Below are 27,113 nucleotides of genomic sequence, written 5' to 3'. Positions count from 1 at the left end.
GTTGTTACATCCTTAAAATCTCATTTAATGTAGAGTAGCTTCCTCTTTCTTCTTTTTTAAAAATAATTTTAGTTTTCATCCCATTGATTTTTTGAAGAACCCAAGTCAATTGTCTCACAGAATATGACACATTCAGTTTTTCAGTTGGCTTCTTTAAGTTGTCATTTAACTTGATCCTTCACCTGCCATATTTCCTATAGTGGAAGTTAGCTACAAAGACTTGATTAGATTTGGATTCTATTATTTTTACAGGGATACGTCCTGTGGTGATGCTGTGTACTTTGGGTTGAATTACAGCAAGAAGATACACTCTTACTGATGCTGAGATTGATAAATAGGTGGGTTCAGGTGATGACGACCTGATGCGTCCTTGGTATAATTTCCCATCAACCTTTCATCTTGTGGCTTCATCCATTCATGATTGTCTTAGATCATAATCTACTATTTCATTGGGGTTGCAAAATTGTGATTTTCTAATCATTTCACTTTTCCTTTATTTATTGCCTGGAAGTTTGTAAAGCAGAAATTTATCTTATTAGCTAGGTTTATCTGGTTGCCCAAAATATAGTTCATGCTGGAGAAACTTAATATACGCTTAATTTTTTCATATTAATCACATATTTTTAGAGTAATTAGTGTTGCTCTACTTATTACCGTCATGTCCAATAATTTCTCTCTTTTTATAGTTTTATTATAAACACAAAGGCTTTTACATATTTCTGTTTCCAATAATTGCATTCATTATCTTTTTATGCCCAAATAGTCTCATCTTTGGCCAGAAAAGCCTCTGTGTACTTTCACACAACTCTATTGGTCTGTGGAATCTTCCTTGTGTATTTTGTATATTTTTTGTCTGAAACCTGGAATCAGCCGCCCGTCTAAGTAATTCTGGTTTTTACAGACTGGAATAGTATTTGGAGACCACAAACTAGGCGCACTCATTTCTGTTGTGTTATTTCTTTTATGCTTTTTCACGGAAAATAACTAAGAATATACATTTTTAAAATAAAAATAAAATTTTATGCTTATATTTCTATTTTATATTTAATAATGCAGAATTTTACATAATTTTTTGGCTTTATACTGAATTTCTTTTCTCATATCTAAAAATCTTAATTCCTCACAACAGTAAGATAATTACTTGCATTATGTAAATTATAAATTAAAACACTGTAAAATAATTACAATGTAGTAATACCAATATCACTATTGAGTAAAGTTTAAGATTTCCTTGTAGTTCTGTATTCCCTTACATAATATTCTTTTAAAGAATGTTTTTCTTTAAAATATTTTACAAGTAGACAGAATATTATGTCCCAAAGTCACCTGAAATAATTTTTTTCTTTTTGTGGTTATGGCACAAACAACTAGATTAATTTGTTTTCATTATTTTTTTGTTTTTAGAGATGGCCTTATTTTGTTTTTTATTTGGTTTTCTTCTATGAATATATTTACCTTGTTCCAAGTTCAAAACTTTAAAACCAGGTATATTCAAAGAGGTTTAATTTTCATCACTGCCCACTTTGCTATGCTTCCTCTGTCCACATATAGGTAAACATTTTCTGTTAGTTTTGTTAGTTTGTTAAGTTTTCCTTTTGTTGTTTCTTTTTTTGGCAAACAAAAACATGCAAGTACAGACACTTATTACCACCTCCTTCCTGCCATTCTTACACGAAAAGTAGAATACTGTATATACCTTTCTGACTCTTTCTTTTGTTCTTTCAATAATACATCCCAAAGATCACTTTGTATGAGTAAATTAAGATATTCTTCACTCCTTTTTATAGCTATATAATATTGGGTTATGTGTTATCCACCTTTTTTTAGTTGTCTTCAATAGAAAGGCTATTCTAAATAATTACTTAGTTCCCCATTACCAATGTCATCTTCTTAGGTCTGTAGATAAAAAGTTTGTTTGACAAACATAGCCTCATGCCCCATATTTGGTGTTAGGAGGCAATTGCTTAGTATAGCTTCATTGGGTGCAGCAGGATCTTTTCTTACCCGCTGGTCCTCTGGCATTCTACTCTAGTGGAGTATAAAAAAGACCACAGTGCTATTTGTGAATGTTCCCAAGATTTTCCCTCTCTCTTACCCTTCCCGTGTAAGCATGTTGAAACGTGCCACCACGTTGAAATATGCCACCACCATTTATTTCCTCTCCTGTTGTTTCCTGAGGACTGCAGCATCTGGTGGATCCTCTGATTCATTTGTTAAATAAATGTTTATGGACTATCAATCCTTTGGCAGACCCTGAGCATTCACAGAAACTAGGTATGGTTCTTGCCCTCATAGAGTTTTAATGGAAAGACAAACAATATAAACAAGTACAATAATTTAATTAAGGAATGATAAATTGTGATAAACCAGATAAAGGAAAAACACTAGGGTGCACTTTGAGAGAATAATGGTAGTTGTGAAGAACTTCTACAAGGAGCTGCCACTTAATACTCAAATCATGAGGAAGAGGTTGCCAGGTGAAGAAGAAGGAAAACATTCCAAACACAAGGACTGCGATATGCAAACCTCTAAGGCAAGAAATAATAAATAAATAATAAATAAATAAATAAGAGCTTTATGTGTTCAATGAACTGATAGGCTGGTGTGGCTGAGGCAATATGAAGAGACAATGACCAGATCACACAGGACTTTGGAGTTAGGATACGGCAAGGAATTTGGATTTTACATAAAGGGAAATTTGATGCTACTGAAATAAGCAGGTAATATTAATGCAGTTTAAGTTTTAATAAGTCCATACTGGGTGCTTTATGGAGACTGGATTAGAGCAGGCAGGAAACTCAGCGTAGGAGGCTATGGTAGTGATGAAGGTGAGAGATGATGGTGGCTTAGGCCAGGGTGTTGGCAATAGTGATGAGGTAAAGTTACATATTTAAGATACATTCTTGAAGATAAACTCAACAAGACTTGGTGGTTGATTAGATGTAAATGGAAAAGATGGAATGGTGGTAAAGAAAGGAAGGAAAGAAGAATGAGTTCCAGCATTTCTCTTGATCAGCTCAGTGTTGACTTACTGACATAGGGAAGACGGAGGGGAAGAAAGTTATTAATGTGACTAAAGAAAGCTGGTGTGGTGTGTGGAGCATGGGGAGGGAGCAAAAAAAATCTGACTACCCTCACCACAATCAGAACATTCCCATTTGCCTTGCCAGTTTAGATTTTGAGGTTGCTTTGTTCATGAGCTAAAGCATGTGTTCTCAATGTTGTCCACCTTTGTTGATTCTTTCTTTCTTTCCTTTCCTTTTTTTTTTTTTTTTTTTTTTTTGAGACCGAGTTTCACTCTTATTGCCCAGGCTGGCTCAATCTCGGCTCAACGCAACCTCCACCTCCGAGGTTCAAGTGATTCTCCTGCCTCCGCCTTCCTGAGTAGCTGGGATTACAGGCAAGTGCCACCATGCCCGGCTAATATTGTATTTTTAGTGAAGATGGGTTTTCCCCATGTTGGTCAGGCTGGTCTCGAACTCCCAACCCCAGATGATCTGCATGCCTTGGTCTCCCAAAGTGCTGGGATTATAGGCACCTTCATTGATTCTATTGTCAGTGCACATGCCTCGAAGATCCTAGCAAAAGGTTGTCAGTCATCTGTGATTTCGGTGGTAATATTCATTTTCATTTTTTACTGTGGCCTCATAGGTATGCTAATGGAGAATTAGAAGCAGTTGCATGAGGGGATACTAGCTAGGCATCATTTTCAATTAGAAACATGTTATTTATTTTTAAAAAATTATATTGCTAAAAGTAACTTTATTCACGTGTAGGAGTATAGCTGAGAGTGTGGTTGTCTTTGATTTCTTTTTTATAGCCTGCACATAGACTGTCCTTCAGACTCACAGTGCAGAGGGAATAACACTGGACTTGAACTTGTATGACATGATTTTACAGTTTTATTTCATGTAGTATATCTCAAAGTGGTATTGAGAAGATCAAGTCAGACACCATATGTCACCTCTGGCACATCAATACGTTTCTTCTCTTTCTCATCTTTTCCCTACTTTTATCAAGCAAGTATATTATGTTCTGAAAGAAATCAAGAAAAATATCAAGAAATTTATATCATACGTGAAGCTCTGTTTTGAACCCTACAGAAAACAATTTAATATTTTCATTTATTTTCCTATTTTAATTTGAAAAACATTTGTTTATTAATAGCACAGGCATCAGAGCATGGAAGTTAAGATCCAGCATGCTGAGCTGGCTGCCTTTTAGCTTCACTTGCTACTCTCCAATAGTCAGAAACAGTTACTTAGCATCTCTGTGACCCAGATTCTTCACCTGTAAAATGAGAAAAATTACAGTTCCTATTTTATAGGATTGCTATGATGATAAAAGGACTTAAAGGAGTTAGCATATGTAAGATACTTAGAAGAACACTTAACATATAGCAATGTAGTACAAATTTTAGCTATTATAATTATCGTGTGCTAGACAGTCATTTAAAATAGAATGTTGTTTATTCTCCAATCATAATATAAAAATAAAAACTATATTGTCATTAAAATGTTCTTCAACGCAAATTACTAAAAGATAATAAAGCAATAATTATAGAATACTACAATGAACAGTTAAGAGTCAACAATTTTATACCCAGCCCAGCTAAAATTCAGGCACAAGTGCCCAAAAAACACATTATCTGATATGCAAGTATATAAAGTATTTTTGTCTGTCTCAGAAATTGAAATAAAAATAAATATAAGACTAGAAAAAGTATAGTATAAAAATAGTTAAAAATCCTTATACTATATATAAGAATCAATTCAAAATGGATTAAAAACTTAAGTATAAAACTTAAAACTATTAAAACAAGGGAAGACAACCTAGGAGATATCATCTGAACCTAGGACCTGGCAAAAATTTCATGATGAAGATGCCAAAAACAATTGCAACAAAAAGAAAAATTGACAAATGAGACCTAATTAAACTAAAGAGCTTTGGCACAGCAAAAGAAACTATCACCAGAGTAAACAGACAACCTACAGAATGGGAGAAAATATCTGCAAAGTATGCATCCAACAAAGATTGATTCTAATATACAGAATCTATAAAGAATTTAAACAAACCATCGTGCAGAAAAGAACCCCATTAAAAAGTGGGCAAAGGACATGAACAGGCACTTTTCAAAAGAAGACATATGTGGTCAACAAGCATATGAAAAAATGTTGCATCACTAATCATTAGAGCAATGTAAATCAAAACCACAATAAGATACCATCTCATACCAGTCTAAATTATCATTATTAAAAAGTCAAAAAATAGCAGGTGCTCGTAAGGTTGCAGAGAAAAGGGAACACTTACACACTGCTGGTAGAAATGTACATTAGTTCAGCCATTATGGAAATCAGTTTGGCCATTTCTCAAAGAACTCTAAGCAGAATTACCATTCTACCCGACAATCCTATTATTAGGTATATACCCAAAGGAATACAAATCATTCTGCCATAAAGATACATGCACATATATGTTAATCACAGCACTATTCACAACAGCAAAAACATAGAGTCAATCTAAATGCCTGTCAATGGTAGACTGGATAAAGAAAATGTGGTACATGTACACCATGGAATTCTAAACAGCCCTAAAAAAGAATGAAATCATGTCTTTTGCAGCAACATGGATATAGCTAGAAGCCATTATCCTCTATTACTATCCTCTATCTACTTCACTTCATTATTGAAGTGAAGTAACACAGGAACAGAAAACCAAATACCACATGTTCTCACTTATAAGTGGGAGCTAAATGATGAGAACACACAGACACAAAGAAAGGAACAACAGACACCAGGGCCTACTTGAAACTGGAGGAAGGAAGGAGGATGAGCATCAAGAAACTAACTTATCAAGTACTGTGCTTATTACCTGGGTGGCAAAATAGTTTATATACCAAACCCCCATGACATGCAATTTACCTATATTACAACAAACCTGCACATTTACCCCTGAACTTAAAAGTAAAAAATGCATGAATAAACGCAATGAATAAAATATACATGAAATCTAAGTAATTGTTCTTAAAAGATCACAAAACAATGTATATATCAAAAAATAGTTCTTGAAAGACAAGTATTAAATATAAATAAAAGAGATATAGAAACAACAAACTGAGAAGTGAAAAGGAGAATAATGAGATAGGGGAGAAATCAAAGAGAATAGGAAATACATCTATCCTGGTTTCTATTGTATTCCCAATGCTAGTTCAATGCCCAGCAAGGAGTAGGTCCTCAACAAATGTTTATTGAATGAGTGAACATTCACTCAAAATATTGCAGAAGGATAAATTAACATGAAATTTTAGTTTTTATTATTAAAACCAGATACACACATTACTATTACACATCTGTAATTAACTACCAACAGAGTAAAAATTGAATGTTTATATTCCAATTTGAGACGATAAATAAAATATAATTGATAAGAGAAAAAAACAGCAATGAAATATGAGAAACACAAAACAAAAAACAAGAGAAGATCAAACTTAATAATAGTTTGTTCGTATGTTATTAAAATGAGCTCTTGATTAGTGAAAACAACTTGTGTTTATGTTTAAAACAAAATTCAGCTACATACTGCTTATGAAATGATCAGTTAAAATAACTCAGAAATGTTGAGAATAAGTTTTGTAACTGTTATCTATCAGTTATCTGTTATCTATCAGGGAATAGATATCTATCTATCTGTTATCTATCAGGGAATCACTACTATCTACCAGGAAAACAAAAAATAAAGTAGGGATAAAGAATGTGAATATTTGACTAATTAATTAACATAGGAACTCTTTGTACCTTAAAAAGAAAGATCAGAAACTCTTTTCAAGGATCAGTGGAATGTAGGATTGATTATATTTGTATATGAAACTAAAAAACAATCCCTACGCAAATACCCCAAAATAAAAATTGTAAAGGCCATCTTTGATGGCTTCAATCTAACAAAATAAGAAATTATTGTCTATTTCACATTTTTAGAATTGTCACTAAATAAAAATTTTAAATGCTTTTATAATAGTTGAATCATAGGAAAAAATATGTAATTATAAAATCTTTACAATATAAAGAAAATGCGGATACTACTTATTAGATTGATAACACAATTGAATTAGAACAAATTCAAAAACCTAACTTTGTTATTAAAATATTAATTCATCAAAACAAATAAATTATGCATTAAACTGAAGAAAAAATAAATGGAACAATAAAAATACACCTAAAGTTGGCCAGGCATGGTGGCTCAAGCCTATAATCCCAACACTTTGGGAGGCTGAGGCAAGCAGATCATCTGAGGTCACGAGTTCGAGACTAGCCTGGCCAACATGATGAAAACCCATCTCTACTAAAGAAAAAAACAAAAAACACAAAAATTATCTGAGTGTGGTGGTGTACACTTGTAATCCCAGCTACCTAGAAGGCTGAGGTAGGAGAATCGCTTTAACCCAGGAAGCAGAGGTTGCAGTGAGCTGAGATCGCACCACTGCACTCCATTCTGAGCAACAGAGTGAGACTCCATCTCAACAAAACAAAACAAAACAAAACAAAACACCTAAAGTTAACAGGCAAAGTAAATATTACATTAAAATACCAAAATATATTAATTAGAAAATACAGAATTGATTAACACAATAGCTGATTGTTACAAAATTTCAGTTAACAAAATTATAAATATTAAAAGTAATAAAGGAGTAGGCAGAGAAAAATTTTAAACAAAATATGATAGTTAATCTCAAGATATTCACTGATATATCTTGGAAAGTAAGTACCAGAATTTACTTATGATATTGTAGAAAACCTGAATATCTAACAACCATGGAAGAAATGAAAATGTTATTTTAAAATATGTATAAGAAAAGACATGGTGGCTGAACGGTTTTATTAAGAATTTTTTTCAAACTTTCAAGGAACATGTAATTACTATGCTATATAAAATTAGAGACCAAAGGAAAATCTAGGAAGCTTTTCATTTTATGAAGCTTGCATCGCCCTGATTCAAATTTGAGAGAAATACAAACTACAGGTGAATTTCATTTTATAAGCAGAGATGTAAAAACTTAAATAACATACCATAAAATAGAAATTAAAAGCAACATATAAAGAACTATGCGTTAAAACCAAACAGCAATACCACAATACAAGAACAGACCATAACTCATTGCATCAGCTATGGATAATAAGACAACCTCTGTTGCTTAGGTTGAATTTTCTAATCAATACAATAAGACTTTTGGAAAGGAAGAGGCAATTTAGTACTATTTGCAGTTGAGAAAATTACATGGTTAACAACCTCGAAAGAATCAACTAAAAAAATTCTGAAGTGCTATTAAGAGATTTTAATAAGTTGAAAAGATACAAATCAATACGACAAAAAGCTATTGCTTCCTATATTCTAGTAATAACCAGTTAGAGGTGGAATAAAAGGAAAGAAATAGCCAGGCACGGTGACTCATGCTGAGACTGCACCACTGCACTCCAGCCTGGGCAACAAGAGCAAAACTCCATCTCAAAAAAAAAAAAAAAAAAAGAAGGAAATAATCCATAATCCATTTGTATAGGAATAATCATAGTAAGTAAAGTGAAAAAAATATGCCGGGCATGGTGGTTCATGCCTGTAATCCCAGCACTTTGGGAGGCCAAGGAGGGTGGCAGATCACCTGAGGTCAGGAGTTCGAGACCATCCTGGCCAACATGGTGAAACCTCATCTCTACTGAAAATACAAAAATTAGCCGGGCATGGTGGCATGGGCCTGTAATCCCAGCTACTCAGGAAGCTGAGGCAGGAGAATCACTTGAACCCAGGAAGCAGAGGTTGCAGTGAGCTGAGATCATACCACTGCACTACAGCCTGAGCAACAGAGTAAGACTCCATCCCCAAAAAAATAAAAAAACATAAAACATATAAAATGAAATTTCAAATCTTTCCTGATATCTATATCTACTCATGTTCTTATGCATATTTATGTCAATATTTATTTATCTACACAGTGTTCCTAGATGGTAAGAACAAATTTGCAAAGGTATCAGTTCTTATATTAGTTTACAGATTTGATGCAATTGTTATTAAAGTCTCTAAATGATTTCATAAGTATACAATTGTAAAGTTTATCTGGAATGAGTCTGACCAATGAAAAAATATGAAGTGGAGAATTCTCTACTAAATATTAAAATTCGTCATATAAATGTAATATTTAAGACAGTAGAATACAGGTACTAGAATAGACATGTGAAACCAGGAAGGTAGTTCAGAAAGAGATTCTAATGGATTTATTTTTAACATATGGTAAAGATTCCTGAGCACCATTTACTGAGTCCTTTGTTCTCTCTTACAAACTGGTAGTGGTGTTCAGTACTAGTACTAGTACTAGTACTCAGTAATGGTGTTCTCTACTAGTTTGTAGCAGAGAGCAAAGGACTCAGTAAATGGTGCTCAAGTAAAGGGTTAACTACTTGGAATAAAGTAAGACTATTATTTCTCACTATGCCATACACGAAAATTTCAATGAACTTAAGACAAATGATAAAGTTGAAACCAGTTTTCAAAAAACACAAAAATATATAGGTGAATGGGATACTTGGTTTTGTTTCCAAAAATATATCTAAAATTCTAAAGATTGAAATATGCAATCTAGGAAAATATATCTCACATATATGAATGGAAAAAATAATGTATACATAATATTTAACACATAAAATCTCAGTGAAACAATAGACAATTCACAGAATAAGTCAACATGGCCACAAAATGTGAAAATGTTAAACCTCAACAATTAAAAATAAATTCAGGTTTTAAACACAGACCACTTTCAATCTATTGAATTAACAGAACTATCACAACAGTTTTAGGAATGTAAGAATATATATCAATATCCTTAAAATTTTTATATAAATTTTTATTATACTTATAGTAATCTCTTGTAAGGAAACAAAAATGTGAAAATATATAAACACCCTCAATGTTGACATTGATAACAATAGTGGCATAATTCAATAAGTTATATGTCTATGTGATTTAATCTTACTCATTCACAGTGTACTATAAAACTTTGAGAAATTTTAATGACAGAGAAATTAAAATGTTGAGTTTTTAAAAGCACAGTTAAAAATGTTGCAAATATGTTTAAGAGGTATATTTTTATATATTCATATTCATATCTAGTGTATACACATTGAGGAAACTCCAAGGAAATTCACTGAAATGTTAATAGTGGTCTTTGTTCGATTAATGGTGAGATATATTTTCTAACATTTCATATTTTCTAAAACGAACATAGATATATATTACAATGATAAATGAATAAGCATTGCTATAAAATGAGACAGAGAATATTACAATGTAGTTTAGAAACAATGTCATTCAAAATGTTTCTACTGAAAAAAAAGTAATCGTCCATTATTGATAGATTTCATTTATACAGAAGCCTCATTTCCTATCAGTTTTTGATAAATTAGTGATCATTGTACTTTGCTCTAAAATATAAATAGCTCCCTTCTTCCACTGACAAAGCACAGATTTGTTGGTCTTCATGAAAATATAAAATGTATATACATTAAGAAGTATAAGCACATTCATTCAAAACTATAATTTTCAGCTCTTGACACTGAAAATTTATCATCTTTTAATATATGAAGCATATTATTTTTAAAATATATGTGCATATGTGTTTTAGGCACATATGTGGAATCCTATGTATTTGAAAATAATTCTTGTCCAAATAAAGTAAACCATTTAGAATCTTTCAGGGTAATTATGATCACATAGCTTAAACATCAATTTCAGGGAATGAATAAATGTTTCCCCAGATTCTAGCAGGTTTTCCCGCCTTTCTCTTCCTTCCAAAATCCCAAAATGAAGTTCCAAGAGGATGTATTTCTCTTTCCTAGCTTCTAATTAGCCCAGTCTTTGGTTTAGTTGGCAAAGGTGACTTTTGCATAACCAATAGCTCTCTTTCAAAAAAGACTGATGTGGGAGATTGTGAAAGACCTACAAAGGTCCCATCATCTTCAGTAGGGTCCATCCGAGCACCCAAACAGAAGCCTCCAAGCCATGATTGCCCCACGTGTCACATAGGGAATGTATTTAACACATGCAATTGTGGATTACTCCCTTCCCATCATCCCTTTTCTACTGGCACAAGTCAGAGGTGCTGTTCCAAGTGGAAAATGTGGGTTCACACAGCAATTTAGAGTGTGCATTGCTTTTTTGTTTGTGGGACACTGGAAGATAGGCCTGGCACAGTTCATCCTTCGCAAGTGCTTAATGCCATCCCTGGGGACAGGAATATCACGAGCCTACAAAAACACAGCTTTTAGCCGTGTGGTGTTGAAAATTTCAGGCAAAATTCCAAAAGCCCTCAAAGCTAATGCTGAGTTGACAAAGTGCCAAAACCTCTCTGGCATTAAATTTCCACTCTTTATTTTCCCCCTTCAGGTTAACAGCTTGGGAAAATAATAATGTGATAATGCCACCCTGTGTTCCAAATATCTCAAAGCACGATCTTGTTAAGCTTTGGTGTCCCTTTGAGACTAATGGGAACTGAGCCGACTTATTCATTTTACAGATGAGAAAACCCCCCAGGAGATGAGTCAAATGTCTGAGTGATGGCCCTGCAGACTTACCATGTAGGTCCCAGGTCTAAATTAAATTCTCCAAACAAGGCCAAGTGTTGTAGGAAAGGACTTGAAAAGCTCAGCTAACATCAAAAAGGGCCAAAGAAAGATTCATAGAGGTTACTAGGCAGGCTACGGCAATAAACTGGTGAAAGTGGTGAAAACACATATTCCAGGAGGGGCAACAAGGCATAGTCTAAGCATAGCAATAAAGCACAGGCTAAGCGGGTGGCCAACTGGGATCAACAAGAATCACCATGGTCATCAGTAGATCTAATGTGACATCAGGGGCAGCTTACAACATCAGGGACACTGGATTTTGGCTTTTTTTAGTTTATCTGAGACCCTCTCATAATTACAGAATACACTGCTTTGCATATTACAGTAAGGAACAGGACTCTATCCCCCATTATAGAAGTAATTCCCTTCCCTGAACTCTAGCAATCAGGCCTGAATGCATAATCTAAACCAGTCAATGGCATGGCCCAGTTCAGGACTTTGAATCTGGAAGAAGTGTCTCAGAAAAGTGAGGGGTATTTTTGAACTGTGTAGCCATTGCATCCAGTGTACTGTGAGGCCAACAGCATTCCAATAATGTCTCTTGTGTGTGCCTTTCCATGGGTTTCTTCTTTTTCTGAGCCTGATTCTCTAGCCTTCCTGTCAATTTAGTGAGCTATCTGTTGTGTTTCTAATAAATTATTTTTCAGCTTAAATTACCTAGGGTCAAGTTTGCAACCTGGAAGACTGAAATTAGCAATGGTCGAGGCCGCAGTAAAATTAACATCAAGCATACCTAGCAGGCTATACCAGGTTTATAGCAACAGGAACTGTGGGTTTGGAGAAAGAAGTCTTCCCATAGTAGAACAGAAGTCCAGGTATGGCAGAAAGTACTCGGTGCTCTAAAATCTATTTTATTTTCTTATTTCTATGTAACCTGTAGGATATTTCCCAGTCTCCCCTGCAGTTAGGTATAGCATGTGTATTAGTCCATTTTCATACTGCTATGAAGAAGTATCTGAGACTGGGCAATTTATAAAGAAAAAGAGGTTTAATGAAATAACAGTTTCACCTGGTTGGGGAGGCCTCATGATCATAGCAGAAGGTGAAGGAGGAGCAAAGGCACATCTTACATGGTGGCAGGCAAGAGCATGTGTGCAGGGAAATTGCCCTTTATAAAACCATCAGATCTTATGAGATTTGTTCACTATCATGAGAACAGCACAGGAAAAACCTGCTCCTATGATTCAATTACCCCCCATTGGGTCCTTCTCATGACACGTGGGGATTATAGGAGCTGCAATTCAAGGTGAGATTTGGGTGGGGACACAGCCCAACCATATCAGCATGTGACTGGGTTCAGTCAAAAGAATGTGAGTTGAGTGAGGTGTGCCTCTTTCAGAATGGGCCCACTAGAACCTCCCACATGTGCCCTTTTTCCTTTCTATTTTGCTAGAAGGGAGACAACTGGAGGGTGGTCTTGAAAGCCACGTGTTGAAGATGGCATAGCTCCCACCATCCTGGGTTCTCTGAATGACTATATGAAGAAGGCTCACCCCACTGTATTGCTTTGCCTTTCGCTACTGATGCCTAATCAGGAAATAAAAACTGCTGTTTGGGAGCTATTATACTTTGGGGGATCCCTTTGTTACAGCATAGTCTAGATTCACTGTGTATGATAAATTAATCAAGCAAAGATTCAAGTTCAGAGCAGGGCCAGTAGCTATGCTGACTTGATGTTGACCCCTTGAATTGATGGTCTACAGCTTCAGGATTTCTCCCAATTTATAAAAGAACAGACGACAATTGGAACGGAATCTTTAAAGGTATATGATGCAGCTATAGCTACACAGGTTGAAAGGATACAGGCAAAAGAGCAAAAAAGCTCATTAGGGATTTGACAGTCCTAAATAGAATCCTAGAATTGATTAGGGATCAATAAATTCTAAATTTTTCATTTCTTTTTTATGCATTGTAGTATCTCTATGCTAGGGATAATGAAAAGATAAATTATAACTCCAGTTCTGCTTTTTTCTCCTTTAACCTAGTTTTCCCTTTTCAAATAGATCCAAGTGATGCATCTTACTCTCCCTCCTGGGATTTTTCCAACTCCTGAGGTTTAAAATAAAACCCACCTGGGGTTTTATTTCCCAGTTTTCCCCTTTCTTACTCCTTTTCAAGTGGGTGGTTTCTCAAGGAGCGCAGGGAGGATTAATCATCTCAGTTCTTTTAATCACAAGGGTATGTACCCAATACATATTTGTTGAATGAATAAATTATTGTTTTCTTTTTTAAATGAGACAACACTGCACTGATGACTCTTATCCATGTCTAAGTTGGAAAAGACCTTAGAGATCACGTAGACCTTCTACTACATATGCACACACACCATTAGAGAGTCCCCTTCTATAGCATCTTTTATGTGGGTCATCCAGTGTGACTCATATTTCTGGTGATGAGAAGCTCAATGCTTTATTCCTATACCATTGAAAAACAGCTCCATCCTTTTTTTGTTTTTGTTTTTGTTTCTTTTGAGGCGGAGTCACTCTTATCGTCCAGGCTAGAGTGCAATGGCATGATCTCGGCTTATTGCAACCTCCATCTAGTGGGTTCAAGCGATTCGCCTGCCTCAGTCTGTAGCTGGGATTACAGGCACCTGGCTAATTTTTGTATTTTTAGTAGGGACAGGGTTTCATCACTTTGGCCAGGCTGGTCTCAAACTTCTGACCTCAGGTGATCCGCCCACCTCGGCCTCCCAAAGTGCTGGGATTACAGTCATGAGCCACTGCACCAGCCTGTAATTATTTTTTAAAAATTTCTCCATAAATCTTCCACTGATTGGTCAATGTTGAGGTCCCTTACAAGTCACATATTCTGACAGAAATTCCCTTGCCCAGGGGTCAGTAAAGTGGTTGCTATCTCCAAATTATCATTCCATTCACAAGTCTTTATCTTCTCCACCAAGACATCAGAAAAAAATCTTCAAAAGTCCAGATATAATACTTGTATTTATATTTCTAGGAATCTCAACGAAAATTAAACATAAGAAAATTAGTAAGAATTGCTCTAAGGCACTGAAGCTTTATATTCTTTCATATCTACTGTCACATCATTAGGCTGAGTCTGTCTTTGACTGCTTTTAAAAATAGATATTTACTATGTCATGGGCAGTCAATGTACATGCTTTCTATACCAACATTGTATTCTACACAGTACAGTTCCATCAGTTTCAAAGCACACAAAATGAAACCTAAGGTGGAGAAGTGGGGTCTTATTTCCTGCCATTGTTGTGCACAGGAGTCAGAGATCGAGCACTAAAACAGCATTCTAGAGAAGCATGCTACTTAGGTCAATCCAGAATGTTGGATTCAAAATGTGTATTGCATCAAGATGGGTCTTATTAATGGAGTCAGGGACTGTGTGATGTAGCATGTCAACTCCAAAAGTGTAGATGAGATGGTGTCAAAAATCCAAGAAGAGAGTCAGAATTACAGGACAAATTAGGCAAGATGGAAGTGGCCTGACTTCACCCTAGGACTGGCTGCCTGGATGTGTACTTGTTCTTTACATGCTCCAACTTAAGTTTACTTATGGGGGAGAGTAAAACCCAGAGGGACTGGAATTTGAAAGATTAGTTAAAGTGAGAAAAGCATCATATCCAGACATTTCTATTTGCATAATATTCTCGGACTTTCAGCTATGTGTATATCTTCCATGAAAAGTCCCTAAGCTCTTTTCAGTTCTCTGGAAAATGTAAGATTATTCCATCATTTCTTGTAATATTTAATGTAAATCTCAAATCAGTCAGGTCATATCTAGTTAGATCCATCAAGTAATATAAAGTAGGAATGTGCCTTGCAAATAAAATTGGGAGAGAGAAAGGAACAACAGTAAAACGTAGTAACTGAGGACAAAAATCACTTGATAGAAAGTTTTATGCTGAATCATGATTCTATAATGATTCTCTTGGATGCTAGGGTACCTCTCTTGAGCCTCTAATGTCCACTGAGCCCCTTAGAGTGTTAGAACCATACTAAAACAAGCCTAGAACCCATTTGGAATCAATCAGCATCCTGCTCACTGAAATAACCCCAAGGATCCCTATGTCCCTCTAAGAAGCTACCATTTAGGATCTTCTTGCAACACATTCCAGTTTCAGGCTCTTCCCTACTGGAACTGCTCCTATTGGGACCATAGCTAGAGGAGCTGCTTCTACAGGAATATGTGATGGAGACTGATGCAACAGAGATGAGTCTGAATACCTTGGATGTAAGAACTATTTCCGAGATCAACTAATCTTTCTTAGTGCCAAAAAGGGTTAAAATCAGCAGTAAAAACCACACCTGCCAATTAACTGCCTCTATATTCAGCCACCCTGTAAAGCATCCTAACTAGGGTGGCTTTCATAAATAAATATGCCCCTACATTCTTTGTAGCCAAAGGTTATAAATCCGTTGCAAGGGTGGGTGGACCACAGTAAAGAGATCTGGGAGCATATTTTTACATTGGCAAGAAAAGCAAAATGTCACTCAACTAAATTTAAGATTGTTCACATACATCTGCTACCACCAGAATGTTATTCAAAAGGAAAGAAAGAAAGAAAAAGAAATGTGAATATCTAATAGTTTAGCTCTGAACATTTTTCTACTATTCAGGTGACTGTTTCAATAATGATTGAAAGGCTATCAAAACAGAAGCAAACATGTGCTTGTAGTTTGTCATACAGCAACAATTTCTGGTTAAATAAATACATAGGCAATGATATCTCAACTACAGAAGAGTATGTGTGCTGGATAACTGTAGTTATAAATATATCACTAAAATGTTTGCAAAAAAGCAGCAAATATAAAATGTTACACTTCTGACAATATCATAAATGAATCACATCCTTCAGAGAGACAGAGACAAAGATCAAATAAATTTCTGAATCAGGTACATCTCCTCCTGACACCATTTCAGAGCAAGCAGATGCATTTTATGACATGAGTCTTGGATTCTTCTGGATTAGAATGTACAATTTAATAAACCAGAATAATTTGTCCAAAGTTCATCAGGGTCTGGAAATGGATACAGTTTACCGTAGGGAACAATTTAAGTTTAAAATCACAGAGGTACATGCAATGGTGTGTGAAAAGTCCTACTTACCTATTAACGAAAGCAGAATAATAAAATTCGGGGAAATGAAACTTAAAAAAACTGAAATCATAAATCTACCTTTCATTCTTTTCAAAAACTAAGGCCTTTTAAATACTGACATCAATTACAGAAATTATCAGTGGATCTATTGAGGAAAGATGACAAAAATGTATACCAAGGTCTCCTTTACATAAAATTGTTACATCCTCTAAAATTCTGAACTTCATACACTGTCAAAATGTAAGTACCATTTATCCCAAAATCAAATACCAAATTACCGAAGAGTTAAGAAGCAACAGTAATTCACTTGGAAATTATCCATAACAGAAATAATCAATTATATTTGAATTAGAGATAGAGCTGAGTAAATTGCATTTACCACTGGTTTTTAAAAATGAAGAAAACTACTAAGGGAAATACATTTTATAATACAATAATATAAATATATATGTTTATTAGGTTTTAAAATAAATGATTCTGCATAAATAAATGTTCCAAACCGCATTTAAGTGGTCTGAGAAAAGACTCATGATTTATTAAAGTTACTTTTTAATGACAATATGTTCTCTTAGAAAAAAAATTCAATAGTTAATCAAAATATCTGTTGGGGTCATTCTGGGTAGTAACTCAAAGTATTATTTCTTTGTTGGTTGTGTCATATCATAATATCATGGAACTACACCTTTGATAGTCTTAAAGATGGAGTTAAAAGATGTTTTTGAAGAAACCATATTTTTTAATTTCTGGTTTGAACATTTAAATTGAACATTTTGAAACTAATTATTTTCAATAATGCTAAAAGTACTATTTCAATGGCCCATATATAATTTTATAAATTTACTTATTATTTCTACTTATAATAAACTGCCACTCTATACATTTCATACCAATAAATTTGAAATGTTTAAGTCATCAAATATCTCCCATGTACTGACATTAGAATACCTAGACATTCGTTCTTTTGGTAACTGAAAGTATAATCTAAAGTGAAAAAGTTGAACACTGACCTTCCCAAACTGTACAAATCAGGAACTACTTTCCAAAGGAGGCTTGTGCATACAAAGGGCAACAGATTGTACATTTGGAACTATTTATATGTGTATATTAAAATGCTATTTCTAAAGCCATTGTTTTGTCCACTGCAATGCAATTAGTTTTGGTGTACTAAAAAAACAAGAACACCCAAACATAGATTCACAAAATTCAAAGCATCAAATATCCACATACTAATTATGCAATGAGAAAGTATTTTTTTCAAATGAATACTCTGATATATTTTAAATGCTTAATTCTGAATTTAAAAATGTAATGAAGGCCATCAGCTTTTATAGCTTAAATTTAACCTGACTCAGTTCGACTTTGAAGTTTTCTCTCTTCATATGTAAAAATATGATACACCTAAAATAGATGGCAGACATTTGTAAAACTTACACTGTCAGAGTGCTTGCCCTGGTCACAGTCCCACGTTGTAGCACGCTGCGCGGACCTCTCCATGGTGCTGAAGAGTTACTCTTGCCCATTTGAGAGGGAAGAGTTGTTTATTCAAATTGGCTTTGAAAGAAATCCGTAAAGGGTCACCTGGGTTAGCTAGTAAAGTTATCTAAAAAATTTCTTTAACACACACTAAATAGGTGATGCTTTTGCCTTTCAGTTGTCAACCACCATGCTCAAGCAGCTCAAAGTAGATTTTGGAGCAGAAATCTTCAAGTACTGGCAAAAAAGAGCGAGAGCTTTTTGGGAGATGAAGTTTGCTGATTTTTGCCAGTGTTCTTCAGATTGATAAAACACACAGAGAAGACAAGGCTACTCGGAGAACAGAGGATTCCAGAAAAGTTCTTGATCTTAATGCAGAAAAGAAGATCCCATTAGTCCAAAGCAGCCAATTCACTTCATGCTATCATCCGATCTACTTTTTGATTAAATATAATACAATAAAATAGAGTTAAGAATTCCACAAGGCACTGCACACACCATATAAACAGGTCTGCCTCGTTCTAGCCCCAGCCTCGGTCTGCTGAAGATTATCACAGCAGAAATCAGGCTCTGTGGCTTTCACAGATTATCTCTTTCTGAGGCTGAAACATATAAAGAGCCACATGACACCCAATGATGTCATCTCTAAAGCAGGTCACAGTTGCTGCTATATGTAGATAAAGTCCTTCTACTGAAGTATTTAGCATAGTGATTTTCTTGAAAATCTACTTGCATTAGATAGCATGGTCTTCTATGAAAATACTTAACCCTATCAATACAGTGCCATGAAGAGAAAATAAATTTGCTGCTTATATGTGAGATGAGTCTCCCTTTAAGCTAAGATCAGCTTCTAGTGCTGCTTTAAAAAATGAATAACTGCAACTAATTTGTGGTGAATATAGTGAAGAAGGGCTTTTCCCTGGAGAAGCTGCTGTGGGAACTAGAGGGTCTCTAAGGATACAGAATCTACTTCTAAAACACCTCTCAGAATATTTAGCATGTCCAAAAATTATTTTTAATTCAATCCATAAAGATTGCAAAATAAAAATTAAGGCAACCGTCTTCAACTTCTAACAACAGTTTATGTAATAAAATTTAAAAGCTACATAAACAGAAAAACATCTTACTATCTCTGAAATGATTGGAGTATATTTTCAAGTGTTGATTAAATAAAAACTTTCTTTAACTCACTATTTTTAGATGTTTTTCAGCTCTGAATAAAGTAAAAATAGAAAATTAGCTCTATTGTTACTAATCTGTACACCTAACTGGTAATTGATAGTACACATATTCTTTTTTTTTTTTTTTTTTTTTTTTGAGACGGAGTCTTGCTCTGTGCCCCAGGCTGGAGTGCAGTGGCGCGATCTCGGCTCACTGCAAGCTCCGCCCCCCCGGGTTCACGCCATTCTCCTGCCTCAGCCTCCCGAGTAGCTGGGACTACAGGCGCCTGCCACCTCGCCCGGCTAATTTTCTTGTATTTTTAGTAGAGACGGGGTTTCACCGGGTTAGCCAGGATGGTCTCGATCTCCTGACCTCGTGATCCGCCCGTCTCGGCCTCCCAAAGTGCTAGGATTACAGGCTTGAGCCACCGCACCCGGCCCATATTCTTTTAAAGAATGTTTAAATGAGCAAAGTCCATGACCATTCTTTGCAACACATTTTTCTCTTTCTATTTAGTCACATGCCATAATTTACGATTTTCAGTCATAATTGTCATTCCTGCCAGTTAATAAATTATCTTATCCCCTTTCATGCCAACTAAATAATTCTTATAGCCCAAGTGAAGAATAACTTGAAATTAATCTAATCAGTGCTTATTAAATGTATTCCTCCCTTAAGGCCAAATAGATCAAACAAAAGCAGCTTTCCTTGAAGAGCATAGTATTCTGTCATATTTTTGAGAAAGAACCATAAATCTGAGGAGAAAACAATTTTCCACACAACCAGTGCCACTGAACAAATTATATTAAAGCAATGGTGATTGTTCTGGCATCTCATCAGGAAAATATTGCCTCACAGCTTCTCACAGCATATCTATACAATGCTAAAATATCCAAATAAAAATTGAGAAAAAAAATGGATCACCTAAATGTTCTGATCCACTTAGGTTTCCTAAATAAATTAGATAATTTTGTTCAATTTCTACAGCTTAGTGTTTTCTACACTTTAATAACGATGAAGATTATCTGGGGCATTTTTAAAAATTAAAAGTCCCTGTAATCCCAGCACTTTGGAAGGTCAAGGCAGGTGGATCACAAGGTCAGGAGTTCAAGACCAGCCTGGCCAAGATGGTGAAACCCCATCTCTACTAAAAATACAAAAATTAGCCAGGCGTGATGGTGGGTGCCTGTAATCCCAGCTTCTCAGGAGGCTGAGGCAGAAGAATCGCTTGAACCCGGGAGGCGGAGGTTGCAGTGAGCTGAGATCACACCATCAGCCTGGGCAACAGAGTGAGATTTCGTCTCAAAAAAAAAAAAAAAAAAAATTAACAGTCCCAGACTGCTTCTCAGATATTCTGACATGATAGATCTGTTGTGGTTCTGGAATCTGCATTTAAAAAAAAAAAAGTTCCAAAGTAATTATTATTTGGAAAACACTAATTAATATATCAAACTGAATAAAAAGTATTTGTGATTCTTAAAATTATTTTTTTAAAAAAGCCCAATTTTTGCTCCCCGAAGTATCCAGTGTTGGGCACCCCCTTCTCATTTTCTCAGGTTTCTATAAGAAAGCATTTTTCTAAAGACTCCCAGCCTCTGATTTCCATCCTTTTCTCCTCTCTACAAAGGTGGAAGGAGTTACACTGATTGGAGGATTAGGCAAAGGAACTGGGCTTCTACAGCTCAGGATCACCCTCCCTCCGTCTCTGTGTGGGATCCAGCTCTCTGCAAAGGATTCACTCTGGCTTGCCCTGTAGGTGAGACTGGTAAGTTTCTCTCATTCCAAAGTTCAACAGTAAGAGGTCAAATGTTGCCACAGTCAGAGTTACACCCTCAAATCCAGCTTTGACAGGAATAAAGTTGAGATTTTGATCTCCCTCTGCCTAAATCTCTTATTTCTGAAAATAAGTTTCTAAATCAAGAAGGGACATTGAGTTATTTATTGACTTTCTAAAACTCCATCTTCTAGTACTATTGTTTTGTTGACTAGAGTTGTTTTTTATATAAACCCTATGAGCCAGTTAATGCAACAAGTTTTATCTATGAACTAACTTAATAAAATTTTCATTTGCATAATACAGCTGTATAGATACAGACCTACAAAAAGGACATGTTGTGTGTAAAACTTTCATTGGAAGTTTTATGAAATGCATTGTTCAACTCATTAATTGAATTATTGAGCCACTTAGAGGAAAATTCGAGCTATTGGAATTTTTCTTTAACACCTAGTAACTCTAGGATAATGTTTCCCAAAATGTGTTCCATGGATCCATTAAGTCCAGTAAGATGTGACTCATTTCAGGTTACATGCTCAAAGAAGCATAGAAAATGTGAAAACAATACAGCCTTCCTACAGAATCAAAATGTGTATAAACTTTAAAAGTCTCAAAGAAGTCGTAAAGTAAATAAATTGACTCATTTTACCTCTCTTCCAATTAATATTTACCAATGTCCTATAAAAATAATATTTCAGGTGCCACATTCAGAGAAATTCTGCTCTAGAAGATGTTTCAGCAGTAAGATTTTTGTTAATAATAGCACCTAAACCTTCTATATAATTAATCAATTAATAGTTATTATTGCCTGAAGTTATCAACAGCTCTGTTACAAGAATTGTCAACCATGACTGAGGAATTTATAAATTCCGCAAGGGCAGAGGTTGTGTTTCTTTTGGTGATCATTGTATCCCTGGCAAAGGTATTACTTGGCAAAGGTCTGGCACACAGTAGACATTCAAATAGTTGTGGAATGAGTGAATGAATGTAGACCTAATCCACGGATGTGAATAATTATCCCCCACCCACAAAGATGTCTTATTTACAAAAAGACCCTTAGGCTAATGAGCTTTCCAGAAGAAATGAAACACAATGGTATATCACACTCCAGTTTCACCACATCTAATTTCTCCTTGGACCCTAAACCATCTTTTATACCCATTCAATGAGTGGAATGTTGGTTTGTTGTTAATATTTTATATATTAGGTGCATATATTTATGGGGTACATGAGATGTTTTGATACAGGTATGCGATGTAAAATAATCACATTATTATCCATTAAGTAATCATGGAGAATGGGGTATCCATCCAAGCATTTATCCTTGTGTTACAAACAATTCAATTATACTTACAGTTATTTTAAAATGTACAATTAAGCTATTACTGACTATAGTCACCCTGTTGTGCTATCAAAGAGTATGTCTTATTCATTCATTCTTTTTTTTTTTGTACCCATTACATTAACTATTCCCAGTTGCCCCACTCCAGGCTCCCACTCCCTTTCCCAGGCTCTAGGAACCATCCTTCTGTTCTCTCTTCCAATTAGTTCAATGGTTTTGGATTTTTAGATTTCATAAATATGTGAGAACATGCAATGCTTGTCTTTCTGTGCTTTGGAATGTTTATTTGTAATAATAAAACTGGATTTATTATGTAGGTGCACTCTGTGTCTCAATTAGAGATCTAACAATTTATCTCACCTAAGCTGTAGAATAAAGACAGAGTTTATGTGAGGACAAATGCCAAGAGCAGACTTAAGATAAACTACAAAGAAAACAAGTTATTTCTCAACTATCTTTATCAAAGGTGATATACTTGATGTCTAGGTTTTTGCATTTATACTCATAGGTCATTAAGTGTGGAGACTGCTAAGGAAGATTTATTATGTTACTATGGATGAATGAATCAGTGATCAATTCACTGTCAATTTTGCATATCATTCTGAACTCATGCAATGTTTAATATTAGCAGTCCTTCTGAAAAAATTTTAAATCCCCAAACCAAAACAACATGTTTGTTTTTAAACCTATCAAGAAAAATTACCCTCAAATCATAATGTTAAAAAATAATTTGGGAAAAGGAGTCTATATTATCAGTCAATATTTAGAGACATAAAAGGGAGTGGATGTTTGTGGTATAAATATACTATTTTATATTAAAAAAATATTTATGCATACTGTCATATATGTTTATATATTATATAATTTATAAAACTTTGGAAAATGAAATACTCTCTCAGGCTCTGGTTTGAAAAAAGAGAAATGTATCTACTTCTAATACTAAGAAGACTTCTCTTTTTATATATGGTTAATATATTCTTAGAACCAAAATTTGGAACAAATAGACAAAGAATTTGTGCTATTTAGGGGTCTGAAAGGAAGGATGAAAGATAATGTTTGGATACTAAAACATTAGAATTCATGGGACCTAAATTTATAACAGCTGAGCTTAATACTGTAACCTGTCCCTGACCTGGAAAATCTAGGTTATTAAATTGTTAAGTAGCACAAAGCTTATATTCTCTATAGTTTTGTGTTGTTGTTGTTGTTTTTGTTGTTGTTTTTGAGACAGAGTCTTGCTCTGTCACCCAGGCTGGAGTGCAGTGGCACGATCTCGGCTCACTGCAGCCTCTGCCTCCCAGGTTCCAGCGATTCTCCTGCCTCAGCCTCCTGGGTAGCTGGGATTACAGGCACACGCCATCACACCCTGCTAATTTTTGTATTTTTAGTAAAGACGGGGTTTCACTACGTTGGTCAGGCTGGTCTCGACCTCCTGACCTCAGGTGATCTGCCCACCTCCGCCTCCCAAAGTGCTGGGATTACAGGCATGAGCCACCGTGCCTGGCCTATATTCTCTAGTTTTAAATCTCTCAAAATTGTATTAGAAGGGGTCCCAGAAATCCTCTTTTAGGGCTGAGTTTTCCCCCAACCAAGTGTGACTTTGTAACAGGACGTTCTCCCTAATTAGTCACCAGAGTTTTCTCGATGTATTTAAAGCTTGGAGGTTGTAAATCTAAAAAGGGCAGTAAAGTTTGAGGGTAATGAAGCAGTCTGAATGTTAGTGAATATGCTGTGTTCAACAGCAAGGGTAAGACTGACTTTTAGAAGTATATTTGGAAAGGTTTGGTGGGTCATCTGTTGAATATCCAGACACTCTTGCTAAAAGCCGGGACACTTAAGCAGTGCTGTTAACCTGTGCATCCCACAGCCTTCACTCTAGAACACTTGAGGTAACAGAGACTATAATTCCTCTTGACCAGGAGTGAGGCAAGGTCTGCTGGTAGAAGTTGGGCAGCTGCAGGAATGGCACGTAATTCTGCTTTCCCCAGTGTCCTAAGAATCTGCCTGTTCCTTATTCATCGGGTCTTGGAAGGAAGGAGAGCGGTCTGTGCTTGCTTTTACTCTGAGTGTGGGGGTGGTCTCTTAGAGGAGGTCTACTCATTTAGATGCAAAAAGACCCAGTTCATTTTCAGAACTGGAAAATCAATCTTTAGTAAGAGCAGCACTAAAATAAATGCTTAATTTATTACCTTTGTAATGTACAGTTCCCATATATATATTCATATTCATTCTGGGACATGAGTTGATTCTCATGGATTCACTTGGGGAATCACAAACAAGTACTGTGCCCCTCAATCAGTGTCAAGTTAAAAATTCCATCTCTGCTCTCCACAATTTTTCCAAAGCATTTTGAATAAACTCACTGAATGTTTTCAAGAGCAGACTCAAAATCAACTAACAATTAGTGAGAGCCTTCAGAGTCCCAGGTTCTGTGCTGTAGTTTACATGGGTAGTGCCGTTTAACCTTCACAGCAATCCCAATCCATTTCTGAGGTGGGTATTATTTCCAGTTGTAGATGAAGAATGTCCTCTCAAATGATATATCTTGGACACATAGAAATAGTGGCAGAGCTGCTATTTTAAGTCACATCCTCTTACCCAGGCAGTGCCTCATTCCATGAGCCACAGTGCCCCCTATAGGCCAGATCATAATAATATGGGAACCAATGGGAGAGAGTAGGCGTGACCACAAAGCAAGGCCCACGCAGGAGGAAACAATTCTAAGCCAAAAGAGATTGAGAATGTCTCTAAATAATCCCAAAGATTTTTCTGGACTTATTTGTAAGGGCATGCTAATAATTTCTGAAAAGGTTATCAATCTCGGAGTTTAGAAAATACCATACTATAGTTTCTTTCCATGATAATCCTATTAGACAAGCTACAGCTCTCTGGGAGCTGGAAACGAAAAGCAGTAAATATTTTATGATATGAAATTGATTAATAAAAAATACACAAGGAATTTCCTACTGTTGTCATTTGTGCAATAACTAATATTTTTTAAGGAGAAAAGATTACTCTTTTTAAAAATCATTTTGATATCCACAAGCTCCATCCCCTAACAGTTGCTATTCAAAATTCCTATTTCTAAAACAAATTTTTCTGTTACCACATGATACATTGTGGTATAAGGGCACTTAATATGCAAATTGCTAACATAACTTAATATTATCTTCCCTCCTGTTGCTCTTTAATTTGGCATTGAACAGCTGAGGTTTGAGATTTTAATCAAGGAGCATTGAATGAAGCAATTTATAAAATCAAATGAGGATTTTGAAAATATTGTTTCATTCACTGTTTATGACTACCAAATTGTAAAACAGTCTTAGAAATGCATGAACTGATTGCTACCCCTACAGCTTGACCGTGTCTAAATGCAGCCTTCTTTTAAAATAATATAGTGGAAGAATAAAACATGGAGCTCCAGCCCAATGGGTGGCCCAAGAAAAGGTATTTATCTCTTTAAGTCTCATTTTCATCATCTGTAAAATGGAGATAATAATAGTGCCTTTCTTTGTATGATCATTGAGAGGATTAAACAAGATAATAGCAGAGTGCCTGGCACATAACAAGTGCTCAGTTCTTATTAAGATAATGAATTTGAGCACTCATACCTAAACATTACTGTCGTTATATATTTTAAGGCAGAAATGTTCTAAGAACTATATTAAACACTATGCTTAGCCAGAACAATCAGAGCAGAAGCATGCAGAAGCATCATTCTCAGCTGCACACAGGAACTCAACCAGATTAGTGAGCTGATTTCCCATGTAGTACATGTCTGGGTAAGACAGTTGAGATAGGCAATAATTGCAGTTTATTATCGGCTCACTGCAACCTCTGCACTGCAACCTCATGCAGTATATTACAGCTGGCAATGTCCAGAAGTTAGGTAAGGGCATGTTGGCCTCCATTAAGGTTGTGCTAGAGGTTAGTAGCAGGAAGGCAGGGACTTGGGACAATACAGCAGTTGATCAGATTTAAGAAGATAGAAAATTGTCTAGGCAGCAACAGCAATAGATTAAACCCAGAGAAAGAGAACTGAGGTTCAACAACCTGGAAAAGATCAAGCAAGAGGCAGGGCCTAAAGAACTCCCCAGGGACACAACTCACTGACAACATTTGACTTGGACTGAGGCTTTTAACACAGAAGTTCCAAATGGACTCATGGATGTTAGAGGAAGCTTAGTTTCTTGATGACAGGCTTAGTCAGTGTAGGCCAGGGGTCATCCTATTCCCTCCATAAACTTGACGTCAATTCACTGGAGGGTGAGAAAACCAAGTCTTCCTATCTGGGGCTCCCTGAGAGTGTGTATGAACCCAGTGGGTCTGGCAGGCTGGTCAAGGTAGAGCAGAATCACCTTCCTTCCACCAGGCAACTTGTCCGCGGGTGACTGCAACCCCCAAGAGAGCTAAGGATGAATCTTCCCAAAAGGGGCCCTAGCAAACTGATGATCATGGCAGATAAAAAAAAGCTTAGCTCACTAAACTCCAAACAACTACACATAAAGTTTTCTTTTAAATTATGACTTGGATATTTTACCTAAGTGACAAACTAGAGACTTGGAAACATCCCAACATCTTATATTTTCATATTTTATTTTTTACATTTAGTGTCACATCACTGTCA

General features: G+C 35.5%; 1 protein-coding gene across 4 annotated transcripts in view; it reads right to left on the bottom strand.

The window, feature by feature from the left end:
* LOC105488541 (schwannomin interacting protein 1) overlaps positions 1–27,113 on the bottom strand; it is an 804,156-nt gene that overhangs the window by 594,040 nt on the left and 183,003 nt on the right. For 2 of the 4 annotated variants that reach the window (XM_011752722.2, XM_071091173.1), the window contains exon 1: positions 18,168–18,808. The exons of the other annotated variants lie outside the window; for them this stretch is intronic. In XM_011752722.2, coding sequence (XP_011751024.2) covers positions 18,168–18,230 — 63 coding nt within the window. In that variant the 5' untranslated portion in view covers positions 18,231–18,808. Of the gene's footprint in view, positions 1–18,167; positions 18,809–27,113 lie in introns of those variants that run through there. 4 annotated transcript variants of the gene reach the window in all.

The sequence above is a fragment of the Macaca nemestrina genome, chromosome 2 (genome assembly GCF_043159975.1).
Source record: "Macaca nemestrina isolate mMacNem1 chromosome 2, mMacNem.hap1, whole genome shotgun sequence".
In the NCBI taxonomy this organism is placed as follows: domain Eukaryota; kingdom Metazoa; phylum Chordata; class Mammalia; order Primates; family Cercopithecidae; genus Macaca; species Macaca nemestrina.
This window is presented reverse-complemented; position numbering and strand designations above follow the sequence as displayed.